We start from the raw sequence: 17,607 nt of genomic DNA, 5'->3' as shown, positions 1-17,607 counted from the left end.
GTCTGGTGAGACCCGTCTTCAGGTCAAAGATGGCAATGGGGGTGCTCCTAGCTCTTTAGGGGCCTCTCCTATAAAGCCACAAGTCCCATTCATGAGGAGTTTGCTGCCAGGGTCTAAGTTCTTCTTAAAGTCTTTCACCTAGTTCATTTACTTAGGGGTTAGGATTTCAGTATATGAATTTTGAGAGGACACAGATATCCAGGCCAAACATCATTCTGAAAATAAAGGTTCAAGCCTGAAAACAAAATGAGGTATTAGGGATGCAAAAGGATTTGAAAGAAAAAAAAACCAGTTAAAAGGTAAGGGGAAATCAATGGATGAGTGGATAAGGAAAACATGGTTTTATTCAACCACAAAGAATGACTTTTCATTGTTTGCAGGAAAATGGAAGAATCTGGTGATCATGTTAAGCAAAATAAGTCAGACTCCGAAAGACGAGTATCATGCATGTGCTTATGTGTGGACTTCAGGAATAAAAATAATAAGGGCATGATGAGAAAGGCGGCTATGAAGGATGTGGAAGTTGAGGTGAGACTGAGGGAAGGATAGCTGAATAGTGAATTTGACAAAAGCACATCAAACTCACGTGTGAAAATACCACATGATTTCCTAGAGGGAAAGGCCCAGTGAGGAGAGTGACTGTATGTAGTCTTAGCTGAGGCTGAAAAAAAGGATCCTTTGAGGCCAGGAGTTCAAGACCTGCCTGCTCAACAGAGCAAGGTCTCATGGTAAAAAAAACTAAGCAAAAAACAAAAAGCAAGGACACCTTACACACAAAACTCAGGATGGAGGGGATGAGAAGTAGAAAGCAGGGGATATAGATGGAGCTTGTGTATTGGGTTGTTATAGTTCTGAGGTTCCACCTTTGTTTATTACAATATATATTTATTTAGCTTTAATTTTTTTTCAAGACAGGGTTTCTCTGTGTGTAACTCTGGCTATCCTGGAACTCATTCTGTAGACCAGGCTGGCCTTGAACTCACAGAGATCTGCCTGCCTCTGCCTCTAGTGTTGTAGAATATTATTTTAAGGTGTGTTACTTTTGTTTATGTTGCATTTGTTTAACTCTGTGAAGCTGTGTTATTGTACCTGTCTAGAACACCTGATGGTCTAATAAAGAGCTGAATGGCCAATAGCGAGGCAGGAGAAAGGATAGGTGGGGCTGCCAGGCAGAGAGGATAAATAGAAGAAATCTCGGAGAGAAAAAAGGAGGACACCAGGGGCCAGCCCACCCTCCCCTCCACACACAGAAAACCAGACATGAGTAAGAAACAAAAAAGGTATACAGGAATAGAGAAAGATAAAAGCCCCGAGGCCAAAGATAGATGGAATAATTTAGGACAAGGAAAGCTGGCTAGCAACAAGCCAACTAAGGCCGTGCATTTATAATTAAGAATAAGCCTCTCCATCCAGGCAGTGGGACCGGGTCCTGTACTCATTGCATGAGTTGGCTGTTTGAAACCTGGGACCTATGCAGGATCGCTTGGCTCGGCCTGGGAGGAGGGGACTGGACCTACCTGGACTGAGTCTACCAGGTTGATCTCAGTCCGCGGGGGAGGCTTTGCCCTGGAGGAGGTGGGAATGGGGGGTGGGCTGGGGGGAAGATGAGGGGGGCGGGAGTGGGGAGAACAAGGGAATCCGTGGCTGATATGTAGAACTGAATTGTATTGCAAAATAAAAATAAAAAATTAAAAATAAGCCTCTCTGTGTGATTTATTTGGGAGCAGGATGGCGGTCCCCAAAAGAGTAAAAATCGCCAACACTCCTGAGATTAAAAGGAGTGCACCACCACCGCAGGACACAATTTGGCTTTAAATTTTAAAAGGTTTATTTGATGTGTATACGTGTTGGTGCCTGCACGTCTGTGTACTTACTATGTGCATGCCTGGTGCTGGCTGAGGCCAGAAGAAGGCATCAGAACATCTTGCAGCTGGAGTTACAGACTGTTGTGAGCCACCTCGTGAACACTGGGAACTGAACTCTGTAGGAGCAATAGGTGTTCTTAACCCTAGCCACCACCCCAGCTCCCATATTTACCTTTGTGTCTCACTCCAGCGCAGGTTTGCCTGGATCTCACTGTGCAGCGAAACTGAGGCGGGCTTCCCAGGCCTCGGGGTGGCTGGTTAGTAACTGTGGACTTCTCCAGCGGCCTCAGGTGCTACCTCTGACACTTAGCGACCGCCGCGTTGCCTGATTCACGAATGACCCACCCCCAGCGTGGAGCGCCTGCCTTTCCTCTGGGGGCTGTGGCGCCTCCCTTCCGGCCAGTGTCCACGGATGAGCTTACTGCACCGGCGCAGGGTCTGCACTCCCCCCCGCCCGCCCCCACTCCCCGCGCGCCCCCGTTCCGTTCAGCCCCGAGCGCTGTCGCCGCCGTTTGCCGCGCGCCCCCTAGCGGCGCCGCCCCACCTCGCTCACCTCCAGTTCTAGCCACCGCCGGACCGGTGCCCATGATCCCGGAGCTCCTCGGACCCTGGGCCGAGTCATCTGCCAGCTCTCCGGGAGCGTCGTTCCCGCTGGCCACAGCAGGATGGGCCTGAGTCCGGCCGCCAGCGGGGAGCACAGCATCCGCCTCTCCAGGGTCCCATGGCCACGCTTCAAGCTCACCTCGACGACCACCAGTACCACTGGGTCAAGTGACACCCAACCTGCAATTGGAACTGGACAGTCAATCGTGCCCCACTCAGGTCTGCCCCAGTAATGGGGCCTCTTCCTTTGAAGGCTTTCTGGGTGGCTCTTGTCCCAGCGAGTCGCCTCCAGTCAGAAATGGCTTGGCAGTTGCTTGCGTCTAGACAGCCCCCCTCCCCCCAATTTTATAGAGGGCAAAGTAGGAGCTGGGCACAATTTTAATCTTTATTTATTTATTATATTTTTTGGAGACAGGGTCTCTTTTTGCTATGCAGCCCTGGCTGGCCTGGGACTCTATATGTAGGTCAGGCTGATCTGGAACTCACAGAGATGCGCTTACCTCTGCCTGCAGAGTGTTGGGATTAGAGGCGTTCACCACCACACCTGGCTTCAGAAACCATTCTAAACCAGAACACCCAGCCGACTTTTGGCTTGAGTTGGTCTTTTACAGGATTCACCTCTTCCCTGATAGAAGGCAGTTGTGTATTAAATCATACCCCTTCCCTCCTGAATTAGAGTCAACGAGCTCTCAAGGGCTGTTGGTCCAGTTCCTGCCAAAGCGGTTCAAGCCAGGCCGCGAGTTAGAACAGGCCGGAAGCTTCCAGCATGGGTAAGAGTCATTCTATGAGGACTGGGGCTTTGGGTACCAGAAGCTGTTTTGGAGATCTGTCTTAGATGCTAGCAAGTTCTGCAGGACAACTCCCCCACCCCCGTACCAGGTGATTTCTGCTGAATCAGGCAAGAGCAAACCAGTGAGTGGGGCTTGCCGGGTAAGACGGTGCTAAGCTGCAGACCTGATAGCTGTTGTACCTTGTTGAAGTTTTTACCCACAAGGCCCGCTCTGCAGACTCTTGAAAGTTGAGTGGATTTGTAGGGGCACAAACCAATGAAAAATTCAAGAGGCTTGTGCCTGGGCATTAGGTTGGTGTGAGAAGAGGAGGTATGCGGCCTTTTGCATTTTATCGTAACCTCTTACTGCCTTCTCTCCTATTAAAGTCAGTGTGCAAGCATCACTTGCTGATAAACATCCGAAAAGAACAATGAGCAAATTAAAAAAATCATCAGAAAGCTCTGATCAGAGGTGTGGGGGGGGAATAAAGAATAGAATTTACTTGGGAAGAAGTGCAAAGTGCTGTGCAAAGTGTACACACCTTGTGGAAACCAAGAGTGTAAACCACGTTCCAAGGACGTGGGATAGAGAGAAACATTAAGAGTTGAGAAGAGGAGAATGGAAATTGCTGTGAATTGATCTTTGGCCTCCGATTTAATAAATAACGGCAGCGTTTAGGGACCAGCAGGGAGGGGGGTGGAGCCAATCCAAGCTGACCTGTTGCTGGGCAGGCGTCCCTGAGAACTACTCTTTGTGGCGAGTCATGGCTTTGTGGAATTTCTCGAGTTAGCCCATGTTAGCAGTGCATGACAGCACTCCCTCTGGCTACATTTTGTCTGGATTTGAGACCAGGGATTCTATTTTGAGTGTGACACCTCTCACCTATGTGGGAGCCCACAGAGGTTTCCTAGTGAGATCTGAACTTGCTTTACCCAGCAGGACTGTATAAGAGGATGATTGGACCACCGGCCTGGGTACCAGGTGTTTGGAAGGGTCTACACTTGGCTTTTGCTCCTCCCCTTGGCATTATTATAAAAAGGCTTTTGAATAAAGTTCTGGGCCATTGGTTATCGACCCAGGTCCTCCTGAAGCTACCCTGTGTTTCTGTCTTTCCTCTTGTTGGCTAGGCCTATTATTCTATCTGATAGTTTCTCATCCCTCTCTCCTTAAGAGTACCCTGGGAAAGGTGGGAGTAGGACCCCCCACTTACCTATACATTCAGTTTTAAACAATTGTCAGAAAACCAGGAAGCAGTGGTTGTACTGCATGGTATCAAGTTTGCAGGTGTGTGAGGGATGTCTCAATGACAAAAACTGGAAGGTGTCTCAAAAGCACAGATCTGAAGTGATTGGTCACAGAGACTTTCCAACAGCTGTGGAATAATGTTGTTTACAATGTGATTGCAAAATTGTTTATAGAGAGAAGGCGGTAATTAACTTGGAGATCACATCCAGCAAGAAGAGAACAGAGCTGATTCCAACAACTAAGTCGGAGATTGAAGTCAAACTAAAAAATCAAGCAGTCGTGGTGCGTATCCCAGGAATTGATAGAGTAAGTGTTTTAGTCCCTTGGTGACTGACACTGTGTTGTGTTTTACTCTGTGTCTAATAAATATCTACACTGACTTGAGATATTGTTATGTATTTTCAAGTAGCTTTCCTGAGGTATATTTAGTACATATTTAAACTCTAGATGTTCAAGATATACAATTAGACACTTTTTGATATTGTTAGAGCTGAAAAGAAAAGAGAAAAATGGCAGTTCCTGGGAAGGAGCTGACATGAGATTACCCCTTAGAAGACCTGTATTAGGAGAGAGAGCTTCACAACATGGAGTGGGAGAGCCTGAGATGAGACAGAGTGTCTTAGCAGCATGGTGGGACCTTGGAGGGAGGGAGGGAGGGAGGGAGGGAGGGAGGGGGAGAGAGAGAGAGAGAGAGAGAGAGAGAGAGAGAGAGAGAGAGAGAGAGAGAGAGAGAGAGAGAGAGCGAGCGTTAGCCCTTCAAATCCCGAGAACAAAGGGGTTTTCTGACTCTGATAGGTTTTGGAGGTATGTGCGTGGGTGGGGGGGCAAGCTTCATATCACGTGATCTATCTTGACCCTGTCACTGTACCGAAGGATATGGTGGCAGGCATCAGGTAGGACCATGACTTTATTCTGCAGCTCAGGGGATGGGGTTGGTGGAGGGCTTCAAGGCCACAGAGCAACATGCTTTCTTATCTGTCTTATTCTGTCTCATAAACAGAGAGTTGCAGGGGAGCATGGTCTGACAGAGAAAGGGGGTGGGGAAAAACACCCATGAGCCAGCAGGGGGGTCTGTGACCTCACAGATACGTGTATACCATTGTGAAGCCCTGCCACAATTGAGACAGCATGTCCATCAAACATGTTTTTAAAAAATGCCTGTTTGTAACCCCTTCCCTGTTACCACCATGCCTCCCTCGCCAGGCAGCAACCAGTCTGCTTTCTGCCAGCTGTAGATTAGTTTGTGTTTTCTAGAGACTTAAGCAAGTATGGTCATAGTGCATGTACTTCATTTTAAACATTTTATTTCATTCATTCATCCATTGATTGATTGATTGATTGTGTATGGGGATGTGGGCTTGTGTGGGGGCCAGAGGACAACTCAAGGAAGTTGGTTCTCTCCTTCTACCACGTGGATTCCAGGATCAAACTCAGGTTGTCAGGCTAGGTGGCAATGTCCTTTACCCCCTGACTGAGTGATCTTTCTGGTTCTCCAGCAGTGGTTGTAGTGAGGTGCTCAGGGTCTTCTGGAGACCACAGCTGTGATAGCTGCTGCTGGCTTTCACTATGACCTTGTGATCCTGTTCGTTTAAATGATCTCTTTAGTAGGAGAATAATTCTAACAACCACAGGTTTTACTTTCTCATTACATAGCGGAAAAGTGTCAGCTGAGTCTGTAGATCAATTATTTAGGGTTATAGAGATGTCAGCCATTCTAACGTTTTCACAGAACCAATGCATGTGTCTCCGGTGTTACAACCAAAGAGAATTCCAGGCTCTCCTTAAAGGTTCTTTTCACAGGGCACTGCAAACATTTCTGTCAGTGTCAGAGATCTGTTAAATGATGCTTCCAGGGACTGATTTGTATTAAGAGAGAACAGAATGAGTTGGTATTAGTTATGAATATCATAACACCTTCACATTGCACAGTGCAAACATTCTCAGTTGAGTGCCTAACAAGGCAGGTTTGTTTTTCAGTAAGTTTTATGGGGCAGAAAGTTCCTGCTGCCTCTGTAGCTGCAGGGTGGTTATTGCTTTTAACCCTTAAGATTCCCCTGAAAAAAATTAGCAAGATTTGTGCTTTGAAAGGCGAGTTCCAGAACTTCAGGTGGCGACATGAGCAAATGTCAGGGCCTTGTAATTCCATATGACCAGCAAACTGGGGTCAGAGTAGAGGAAGGCTAGGTGGCACTGAACAGCATGGCAAGGGGTCCAAGCTTTGCTTCTCTGTGGTGCTTTGCCTAGAAGGGTGTCTTCCACGCCACTTAGCAGAACAGGAAGGAAATACAGATGTAGATAACTACTGGATAAGCTGTATGGCCATCAGCTCCCCATGCAGGCCTGGTATGATGTTCACACATAGTTTCACTCAGGTTCCTATGTTTAGAGAGTTGTGACAAAGATTTGCTGTGACCTATCACTTCAAGCCCCATCTAAATCTAAACACAAGTCTGTGTCTCTACAGGTGTCTTTGACAGAATGCTTGTTTATCTGTACCCAGTGTCCTTTAACTCTTCCAGGCCATTGTGAAGCTCTGTTCCCAGAGTCTCCATCCTTTCCCAGACCATCCATCATTTAAATTTGAGTTTTGCTGCTTTGACCAAGATGACTTACCTATTGCTTTACACAGCAAAGGTGAATTAATGCCAAGAGAGAAGATGAAATAAATGCATCTTGGTGTCCTAGCATGGGGAGGTACACCAGCTTCTTTTTCTTTTTAAAAATATATCTCTGATCTTTGAGAATTTAATTCTTGTATACAGTGTCTTTTGGCAAGATCCACATTTTTTAAAAAGCACTGAATCCAGTTGGTATTGCTGGTATGTGCACATGCGTAGACTCATCCAATGTAGCATGGGCAGCCTGCTAGGGGCCATGTCCCCCACTGATGCTTGCTGGGGGGAGGGAGAACCAGCTCTTTTCCTGAAATGAGGTCTTGAGATTTGCTGGACACAGATGTAATTCTGCCTCTACTCCTAATCCCATTCTCTCTCTTTTCTTCTTCCCCTACGTCTGTTCCATGTCCATCCCCTGCTCACTCTGTACAGGTCCACATCCAGCGAACCTAACTTCTTTGCTTCCTCAGGGCCTTTGCCATGGATTGCCAGGACTGCCTCTCTCTGCTCTTGTAAACATAGCATGTCTCTGCTCTTACAGTCTAGATGTATGTATCCCCTCCAAAATTCACATGTTGAAGTCCTAACCCTCAGTGTGTTTGTCTTTGTAGTAAAGAAATAGTTAAAGTTAAATGAGGTCATGATGTAAGGCCCTGAGCTGCCATGATGGGTGTTTTTGTGAGGAGAAACCCCAGGGAGCCCGCTTTTTCTTTACTCTCACCCCCCCATTTTCTGTGTGAGCGCACAAAAGGAAAGTCATTTGGGCACAGGTGAGGTGGTGGATACCATAAGTTGAAAGAAGGGGCCTCAGAATGACACTTGCCTTGTGATATTTTATTTGTGCAACCCAATAAAGCTTATCCAAAGATCAGAGGAAAAAGCCAGCCACTATATTTATGTTTAAGTCAGGCAATGGTAGCACACACCTTTAATCCTACCATTCAGGAGGCAGAGATCCATCCATATCTTTATGAGTTCAAGACCACACTGGGAACAGAGCCAGGCATGGTGGTACACACCTTTAATCCCAGCACTAACCATGGAGGTCTGGAGGTCTGTACAGACAGGAAGTGATGTAGCTGGGTGGAGAGAGGAAGTAAGAGGGCAGGGACAGAAAGGCATATAGGTGTGGGTATACAGGAAGTAGGTCTCTCTTTTTGGCTGAGGATTTCTAGTGGTAAGAATGTGGCTGGCTTTTTGCTTTTCTGATTTCTCAGTTTTTACCCCAATATCTGGCTCTGGTTTTTTTTTTTAAATATTAATAAGACCTTTTAGCAATTCATCTTACACTGCCTTGTTGCACCTTGCTTTTGGACTCCACAGTCTGGAGAACTCTGAGGAAGTTAACATGTGCTGTGTAAGGCATCCAGTCAGTGGAGTTTGGTCATGTCAGCTTGAGCAGACAAATACACAGCTCTTCCCTTGAGATAGACCCTCATCTGTCTGTCTGAAGTCTTACTCCTAGGCGCAGTCTGGGCACTGGTCCAGCCTAGTGAGCTCTCCAGAACATCACCCTTCCACACTGTCCCCACACTCCCAGGCCTAACTTGATTAATGTACCTTGTACACCAGCCCAGGCTGCCCTAGCTGAAAGCTTTCTTGGTTACTACTGAATTGGAATCATTCCTGTCCCTCCAATCAAAACTCAGCATTGAATGTCTGAAGGATTGACCTCTCAACATCTCATACCCGATCTGAAATCAACCAAACTTCCACCCACCAGAGGCAGGCTAGAATCTTACATCAGACATGCAACCAACAAAAGAAGCCTGCATGCCCAGGTCACATAGCAAACAGTATGAAATGCCAAGACAATAAATATGTGCCCTCTCCTGCCCAAATCCTCTAGTCCTGTAGAAATGTTCTCCCATGAGAATTACTAAGATGAACCCCAGGCCCAGAGTTTTAAAGAACAATCATGAGCATGATCAAAGAATTCAAGGAGTTTAAAGAAGACACTAACGCCTCAGTGAGCTTGAAGAACAGAGGAATAAACTTCTGAGTGATGACCAGAAAAACACAAACATTACTGAATGAAACAAAGACAACTCAGGACCTAAAAACTGAATTCAGTAGAGAGAGAAACATACCGAAGAAAACTCAAGCTGAAATGAAGATTTGATTGAAAAAACCGAAGGCCCCACCCCTCCTCACTGCGCTTTTGATCTCAAATCCTCCTGCGATCATTTCCAGGACCCCTTTCCTGGTGATTAACTAATTTGCTCTGTTGTCTTGATTGCTCTGCCAGAGCCTCATGACCAGCACTTCCACGAGTGCTGTTGTCTTTCCTCTGGGAAAGGCCCTCTTGAGCCCCTGGCCTTTAATAACCTGTGGGCCTTGCTGCCCACCACCCTGTCTTTAGTTTCTTACCTTCCATCTCCTGTGCGAGAAAGACCTTCACTTTCACTCACCCGCTGAAGTGATCTTCCAGATTGTCCCATAACTTTCTTCTTCTTGCCTTTGAGATCTCAATCTGCATCTTGTGAGAGATCTCTCTTGACTGACCATGTGACCCAGAAGAGCTCGATGGTTACTGTGTACTGTATCGATCTGTCAGTGGGATTGCAAAAGTTTTCATGACTGCTATTGATAAGAGCCATGGAGGACTCATCACAGGAGCTGGGCAGCTCTGGGCTCTTTTTGTGTATATGTGTGTGGTATACATGTTTGCATGTATACACAGGTGCACTGTCTTGTTTCAGGGACTCTGTCACTGCCAGCCACTATACAGAAGTTCCCGTTTATGCTTTTTTTCCTACCAGGTTACTTAACAGGAGGGCAACATATACACCATGGATATGTGAGCAAGGATGACTTGTGTCCCAGGTGGGGTAGAACAAGAAAGGTACAAGATTTAATCATATTCCTCAGAATGGCAAGAAATACAAGATTTAGGAATTGATCATTTCTAGCATTTTTTTTCCCCATTTAATATTTTTGGAGTACAGTGGATGGATGACTGTAGGTAATTGAAATTATAGAAGGTAAAGTGAAGACAACAGGGAACTTTTCATATGCAAATTCTTTTGTGTGGAGAATTTCTCTCCAGCTCCTGCCAAGTCCCACCAGTCCCGGAGCCCACTTATAAAATAAACACACAGACTCTTACATTATTTAAACTGCTTGGCCATTAGCTCAGGCCTATCATTGTCTAGCTCTTACTCTTATATTTAGCCCATTTCTATTAATCTATGCTTTGCCACGTGACTCGTGGCTTATCGGTACCTTACATCTTTCTTGTCCTGGTGGCGGCTTCAGGCAATCTCTCCCTTCCCTTCCTGTTTCCTCAATTCTCCTCTCTGTTAGTCCCACCTACACTTCCTGTCTGACTATTGGCCAATCAGTGTTTATTTATACAGAGCGATATCCACAGCACCTGTCAATACTTCAGGCTCCAGGTTTAATTACTGAGATGTCCCCTTGGTATGGGGTAGAGTGTGGAGTATGTTCCCATCATTCCCATCAATACACATGCATAAGTTTTGCCCCAGAGGGAGTAAGAGTTTCTTTCAGGAGGCAGGTATGTGAGATCCTGGTATGGAAACACAGAGTCAGGTTCTCTAAATACTGTGTTCTACTGTGGAAGTGCTTACATGAGATTTTATTAGTTGCCAAACAAAGAAGAGAATAAACTTACCAGCTGGCAGCAGGGCCCACGGGCAAGCAGCTGGGAGCACTCTGCTGTAGGCTTTAGGTGATAGTCTCAGCATTCGGACTGGGGAAAGCCAGTGTTCTGTTAAGAGTTCGTTGTGAGGTTTTGATAAAAGGATGTTAGGTCAGACACAGGGGTGGGCAGTGGGTAGCTTTCGAAGGGACTGAAAATATCCCGAGATAAGTTGGCTCTGATTTACAACATTTTAGCACTCCATGAAGTTTCCTCATTTGGCCTTGTAGAATCTTTAACACAAGTGCAGCTCCCCTCTTTCTCTCTGTCTCTCTGTCTCTGTCTCTCCCTCTCTTTCCACCCCTCTCTTTTGGAAGCTTCCTCTCACAGTCCACATTTTCCTCTCCCAGCCCCCATGACTGCTCTGGTGTCTGGTCACATACCACTAGAGAGTCAGTTTGCTTTAAAAACTGACGGGGGCCTTGCATTTGGTTCTAAAGTTGGAAGTGACACTCCTGCTCTGTGGCCTTGTTCTTGCCACCCGGCGCCCGCCCCAGGCAGGAACAAATTTTCCACCTACTTCCCTGCTCTGTGTCTACTTGATTTATGCCGCTTTTAGAATCTGGGCACCTTACAAAAGACTGGTTTTTCTCTTTGGGCGCCTGGGAGAAGGACCAGATCTGGGTGGCATCCTATGCAAAGGAAATAAACAGCAGATGGCTGAAGGGGGTTGAATTACAATGTTTTCCTGAGTGAGGTGGAATCAGAGAAAGAGTCAACGTAAGGTACCAAGAAATTGAACACTGGAGTGTTGGTTGGGGTTGGAGGCCACTGGGAGGGGACATATAGGTTCCTGCTGTTCACAAAAAGCTGCGGAATGAGAGAGTTAAGGAGAAGGAATGATGGGACCTTACATTTAGTGTGAATAACTCCAGATGACTCTCAAGTCTGTGTGAGTGCCATTTAGTTTTCTACTTTACGAGAACTGTCCAGTGACAAAGTTACAAATGGAAACATCTCCCCCAAACTCAAGAAAACTTGGTTGTTTAATGAGCACGAGGGTTTTACCTGCATGCATACATGTGCACCACGCAATGCAGTGCCTGTGGAGGCCAGAAGAGCTGTAGGTAGTGGTAGACTGCCATGAAATGCTAGGAACCGAACCTGGGTCCTCTGGAAGGATAAGGAGTACGTTGAACCACTAAGTCATTTCTCCAGCTCTTTAAGACAGTGCCTTAACATTTTCAGGTTTTCTCTTCTCCTTCCTGACTCCCTGTTTCCTGGACCACAAGGCTTGTTCAACATCCTTGGTGCTTGAAGTGGGATTTCATTAGCTTGTTTTCTGGTGTAGACTTGGCCGGTGTGCACTGTGCTGCTGTCATCTGGGCATCTGTTCTAGGAAAGGTCAACCAGGATCTTACTGCTCACTGCAATGGTGGTGTGTCCCCAGTGGGAAGGAAACAGCCAGGTTGCCTGGGAAGTCGTGGTGTTTTTGTTGGTAGGGAAGTGGGTTCCTAGAGAGAGCATCTATGGCATCCACTGGCTCAATAGTCTAGATACAGGGGAGTGTCATGGAACAGGACTCTCAGGTCCTCATGTCTGTGCTTGGGCACAGGGACAGAGTCAGTGGGTCGTTCAGAGATGACGCAGTAGCTTCTCTGGGGAGGTGCTGTGGACAGACTCAGAAAAACCTGCCCCACACACCACTGTCATCAGCCTTCCCACCCTGATCGCTGCCAGAGACAGCAGAGGCTGGTTATGTTGACCGCCCATCTTTATATATGCGCTCATTTTTCATTCACGGGTGACATGGTGGCCTCTTCCCTCCTTTCTCCTTCCTTTTATTGCTCCCTCTTCCCCTCTCCCTCCGCCACTATCTTCTCTCCCCCTCCCCCCCCAATTGCTCCCTCTTCCCCTCTCCCTTCTTTTTCCTCCTCTCCTGTCTAGTGTCAAGACTTGGATTATTATTATTATTATTATTATTATTTTTTTTTTTTTTGGTTTTTCGAGACAGGGTTTCTCTGTGTAGCTTTGCGCCTGTCCTGGAACTCACTTGGTAGCCCAGGCTGGCCTCGAACTCACAGAGATCCGCCTGGCTCTGCCTCCCGAGTGCTGGGATTAAAGGCGTGCGCCACCACCGCCCGGCAAGACTTGGATTATTAATGGCCTTTAGGTTGCATTATCAATGAAAGTAGGCCCAAAGTCTTTTATATATATATATATATATATATATATATATATATATATATAGAGAGAGAGAGAGAGAGAGAGAGACAGGGCCTTAGCTTAATGTATATATGTCCACTCAAGTACATTACATCCAATAAGTTCTGTAGAGGGTAGTCATTCCAGCTTTGACCTGGAAGTTCCAACCCCCACTGAGGCTTCGGTAACTGTCACGCCTACAAGGCAGGGCCAAGAGAGGACCCTGAAGACCTGAGATCCAGATGTGCCGGCTCTCTTGGTTCCTGGACCCTGGACGCTGGAGGTAGACCGAGCAGAGTTCTCCAGAGAACACCGTCGGACTGCTCCACACCTTTCCCAGACCCTGTTACCTATCCCTTCACTTGTGAGTTACTCCACAAAATAAACCTCCCTTTTAACTACGTGGAGTTGTAGCTAGAGTTTTCCTGCCTGGCCCACAGTCAGGACAAATCTCTCTCACCCGCCAGTCCCACAGCCACTCAGACCCGACCAAGTAAACACAGAGACTTATATTGGTTACAAACTGTATGGCCGTGGCAGGCTTCTTGCTAACTGTTCTTACAGCTTAAATTAATCCATTTCTATAAATCTATACCTTGCTACGTGGCTCATGGCTTACCGGCATCTTCACATACTGTTTGTCATGGTGGCAGCTGGCAGTGTCTCTCTCTCAGCCTTCCACTTCCCAGCTTTATTCTCCTCCTTGTCCTGCCCATACTTCCTGCCTAGCCACTGGCCAATCAGTGATTTATTTATTGACCAATCAGCAACACACTTGACATACAGACCGTCCCACAGCATGGAGTGGCCTTAATAATTTCACCAATATTCTCCTCTTATTTATGTGCAAAGGAAAAAAATGAATTAATAACCTGTATAGGATTAAAAGCAATTCAACTTTTTACCTGCATCAGTATATGAAAGTTTTGAACTTGTGTTAACTTTTTAAAGATGAATATAAAAATATCAGAAATCTAGACTTCCTTACTGACATTTAAAAATACTATTGTCTGGGCTGGAAAGATGGCTCACTGGTTAAGAGCACTTGCTCTTGTAGAGGATCCAGGTTCATTTTCCAGAACCCATATTAGGTGGCTCACAACTGCCTGTAACATTCTGGTTCCAGGAGACCCCAGTCCCTCTTCTGGCCTCTGCAGGCACTGCACACACATGGTGTACATACAGTTAAGTAGGTACACAAACATACACATAAATTAAAAGAAATACTGTTGTCTAATCCTTTTGTCATTTATTAAGACAAAGGCATTTGTGTGAAAATGGTCTTGTTAATATTGAGTCACAAAGAGAATCTTGCTAATTTGTCACTTGTCCCTTTTCAATATTCTTTAAAAGTGAGGGAGCTCCCTCTGTTCTTGCCTTTTCACTTGCTCTTTGCAGCTCTCCGGGCCTCCCCATCTTCTTATATGCTATTCTCACAGCCCTTAGCTCTCATTCTCTTCATATACTACTCCCTCCGGGCCTTTAGGAAGGGGTTATATCCGTATGTCTCTCTTTCTGGTCCTAGAGCCAAGAAAATAAAATCCGCTTGTGTGTTTGTTTATTATATTTTTTATTTTTGAGATTATAATATAATTACATCATTTCCTCCTTCTCTTCCCTCCCTTAAGCCCTACCATGTACCCCCTCCTTCTCTCTTTCAAACTCATAGATCTTTTTCTTTAATTGTTGTTATATAGATGTATATATATTCATTCATAAATATATAAATACAACCTGCTTAGTCTGTATAATGTTACTTGTATGTGTATGTTTTCAGGGCTGACCATTTGGGATTGGATAACGAATTCTCCAGGTGCTCTCCCCTGGGGAAGACGATTTCGTCCTATCTTAGCATTCCTTAGCTGCCTGTAGTCCCTTGGGTTGAGGTCTCCAGGCTTTTGTCCCTTCCACATTCGTTTGTCTATTGGTGCCCTCCTTGGTCAGGTCATGTTTAAGCAGCCATGTTGGTGAGACTTGATGATTCTGAGCATTAGGTTCAGGACCTGTGCTGTAGTTGTGTCTTTTGAGACTGGGCTCTACAACTCTACATTTTGATCAGTTGTGGTTTTCTATCGTGGTCTCCTTCTGTTGAAAGATAAATTTCCTCGATGAGGGATGAGAACACTTATCTGTGGGTGTAATTATATTTAGGCTGTGGTTAGTGGTTATACTGGTTTAGCAAAGTGGCAGTTGTAGGTTTGCATTCAAGATCTGACTTGAAAGCCTCCTCCCTGAAAAGGATTGCCTTTCATGGTACCAGAAGGTACCATATAAGCTTTTGAATGAGGGAAGCAACCAACAGTCCTGTCCAGCTATGGTGCCTATGAACCACAGTAATGTGCATGGCATGATAATCCTAAGGGTATAATGGTGACATGCATACTTTGGAGGTAACCAACAACTCTGTAATTGGACTTAAGGAGAGGTCATGGATCTTGAAATTCATTTTTTATGGGATCTTTTCTTTTAAAAATTTCCCCCTTTTATCCAAAATAGATTCTTTTCTCATATACTTTATCCTGATTACAGTTTTCTCTCCCTCTACTCCTCCCATTCCTTCCCACCTTCCCTCCCATCTGGATCAGCTCCCTTTTGGTCTCTCATTAGAAAAGAACAGGCTTCTAAGAGATAGTATCAAAACATAGCAAAATAAAATATAGTAAGATAAAACACCCCCCTCCAACCCACAACATCAAAAGTTGGACAAGGCAGACCAACAGAAGGAAAAAATCCTAGAGAAGGCAATGAAGCAGAGATCCACTCTTTCACACACTCAGGAGTCCCATGAAAATACTAAACTGAAAGTTATAATATTTACATAGAGGAAGAACCTGTTCCCCATGCTGGGTTGCCTCGCCTAGCCTTGATGCAGAGGGAGGAGCTTGGTCCTGCCTCAACCTGATGTGGCATGCTTCATTGACACCCATGGGAAGCCTGCCCCTTTCTGAATGGAAAGGGAGAAGTGGATGGGCGGGGGTAGATGGGAGGTAGGGTGGGGATGGAAAAACAGGAGGAAAGGAGTGTCGGCCCTGTGCATGCTGCTTCAGTCTCTGTGAGTTCGTAAGACCTTTGTTCAGTTAATTTAGAGACCCTTGTTTTTCTGGTGTCCTCCATACCCTCTGGCTCTTACATGCTTCCCTCCTCCTCTTTCACGAGGGTGCCTGAGCTCGGAGGGGAGGGATTTGAGGGAGACATTGAAATCCATTTTAATTTTACAAGAGGAGTCTACTTTCTGGATATGAAGCCTGGTTTGGGCCGCCCTCTAGTGGCCAGTTACTTGTCATAGCATTTCCACTTCAGGCAGAAAAGCAGACTGGCCCTGTTAGGAACTGACTAGCTCTGTCTGTGACTTGTTAGGTAACTTGGAAAGCTCTCTGTATCCCTCAGCTCCAGGTTCTTCAGTGAAGTATTGTGGTGTAGACTGTGTGCCTTGTGTCTTGCAAAAAAAATTCCTCCAGTGAGCAGGGTTTGTGGGACAGATGCACAGGTCTGAGCACATCCTCTTCCGGAAAAGCCAACATAAAACTGGGGGGAACCGCCCAGGGAGCACAGGGTCTGAAAATCTGACCGAAAGTGTGCAACACACTGCGGGGTATTTCTTTTTAATTTTAAAAAAGTTTCATTGATTTTATTTTATGTGTATGGTTGTTTTGCCTGCTTGTCTACCTGGTACTTGAGGAGGTCAGAAGAGAGCACTGAATCCCCTGAAACTAGAGTTATGGATGGTGGTGAGTATCTGTGTGGGTGCTGGGAATTGAACCTGGGTCCTCCGTAAGAACAAATGTTCTTAACCACTGAGCCATCTCTCTAGCCCTGTGAAGGAAGTATTTTTTTTTAAGATTTATTTTTATTTTTTATGTATATGATTGTTTGTCTACATGTATGTGTAGGATTCTGGTGCCCTCGGAAAAGTGCCTTGTGCCCAGGGATGCCAGAAGAGGGTACTGGAGTTATAGACAGTTGTGGGCCACCATGTGGATGCTGGGAACTGAACCTGGGACCTTTGAAAGAGCAGTAAGTGCTCTTATCTGCTAAGCCATCTCTCCACCTCTCACACTGAGAAATACTGAAATTCAAGATGGATTCTGGACCTCAGACTGTCTGAAAGGACGGTTGAAGTCTGTTGTGTTTCAGAGTGCCCTGGCTGGCTGGGGCTCACTAGAGGGTCTGTTGACCATGGCAGAGGGAGTGAATTTATTTGGAGTACAATGTGGATGATTCCATTCCCAGTGATGCTGCTGAAGGCAATTGCTATTTCAGTGACATGGAAGCATGGCCCAAGGTTACAATACTGACTGGGATAAGCAGTAGCCCAACTGACCAGCCAGAAATGTACTGTGAGAGATAGTTGAAGAGAATCTTGAGAAGGCCACACATCTCATCTGCACTAGAAGATGTGTGTAAGGCTGGTAATACATTCGGGAGGGACCTGGGGATCCTGGTAAGTCTGTTACTGCTGAGTGAACAGTAGGGCTTATGAACAGAAGTTGACACAGATTTAAGCAGTTCTGGAACTTTGAGTGAATTCTCCATGTCACCCAGAAACCCATCCATAAAAAACAAAGCTTTACCGACTTAAGGTGTGGCTGATCCTCAGTCGTGGGTGGGGCCATTGGATGATGCTGATCCCAGAAGCCAGGCTTAATAGAAACACGAGGTTGGGGAGAAGAAATCTTAAGTAGATACAGTAATGGTCTCTG

General features: G+C 45.9%; 1 protein-coding gene across 1 annotated transcript in view; it reads left to right on the top strand.

The window, feature by feature from the left end:
* The first annotated feature begins 2,357 nt into the window (after positions 1–2,357).
* Positions 2,358–17,607, top strand: part of Plaat5 (phospholipase A and acyltransferase 5) — a 28,176-nt gene continuing 12,926 nt past the window's right edge. The window contains exons 1-3 of the mRNA XM_052712111.1: positions 2,358–2,687; positions 3,145–3,238; positions 4,657–4,765. Coding sequence (XP_052568071.1) covers positions 2,531–2,687; positions 3,145–3,238; positions 4,657–4,765 — 360 coding nt within the window. The 5' untranslated portion in view covers positions 2,358–2,530. The remainder of the gene's footprint in view (positions 2,688–3,144; positions 3,239–4,656; positions 4,766–17,607) is intronic.

Source organism: Peromyscus californicus, unplaced genomic scaffold (genome assembly GCF_007827085.1).
Source record: "Peromyscus californicus insignis strain IS unplaced genomic scaffold, ASM782708v3 Scaffold_4__1_contigs__length_199733344, whole genome shotgun sequence".
Lineage (NCBI taxonomy): Eukaryota > Metazoa > Chordata > Mammalia > Rodentia > Cricetidae > Peromyscus > Peromyscus californicus.
The sequence above is the reverse complement of the archived record's forward strand: the minus strand, read 5'-3'. Positions and strand labels throughout refer to the sequence as shown.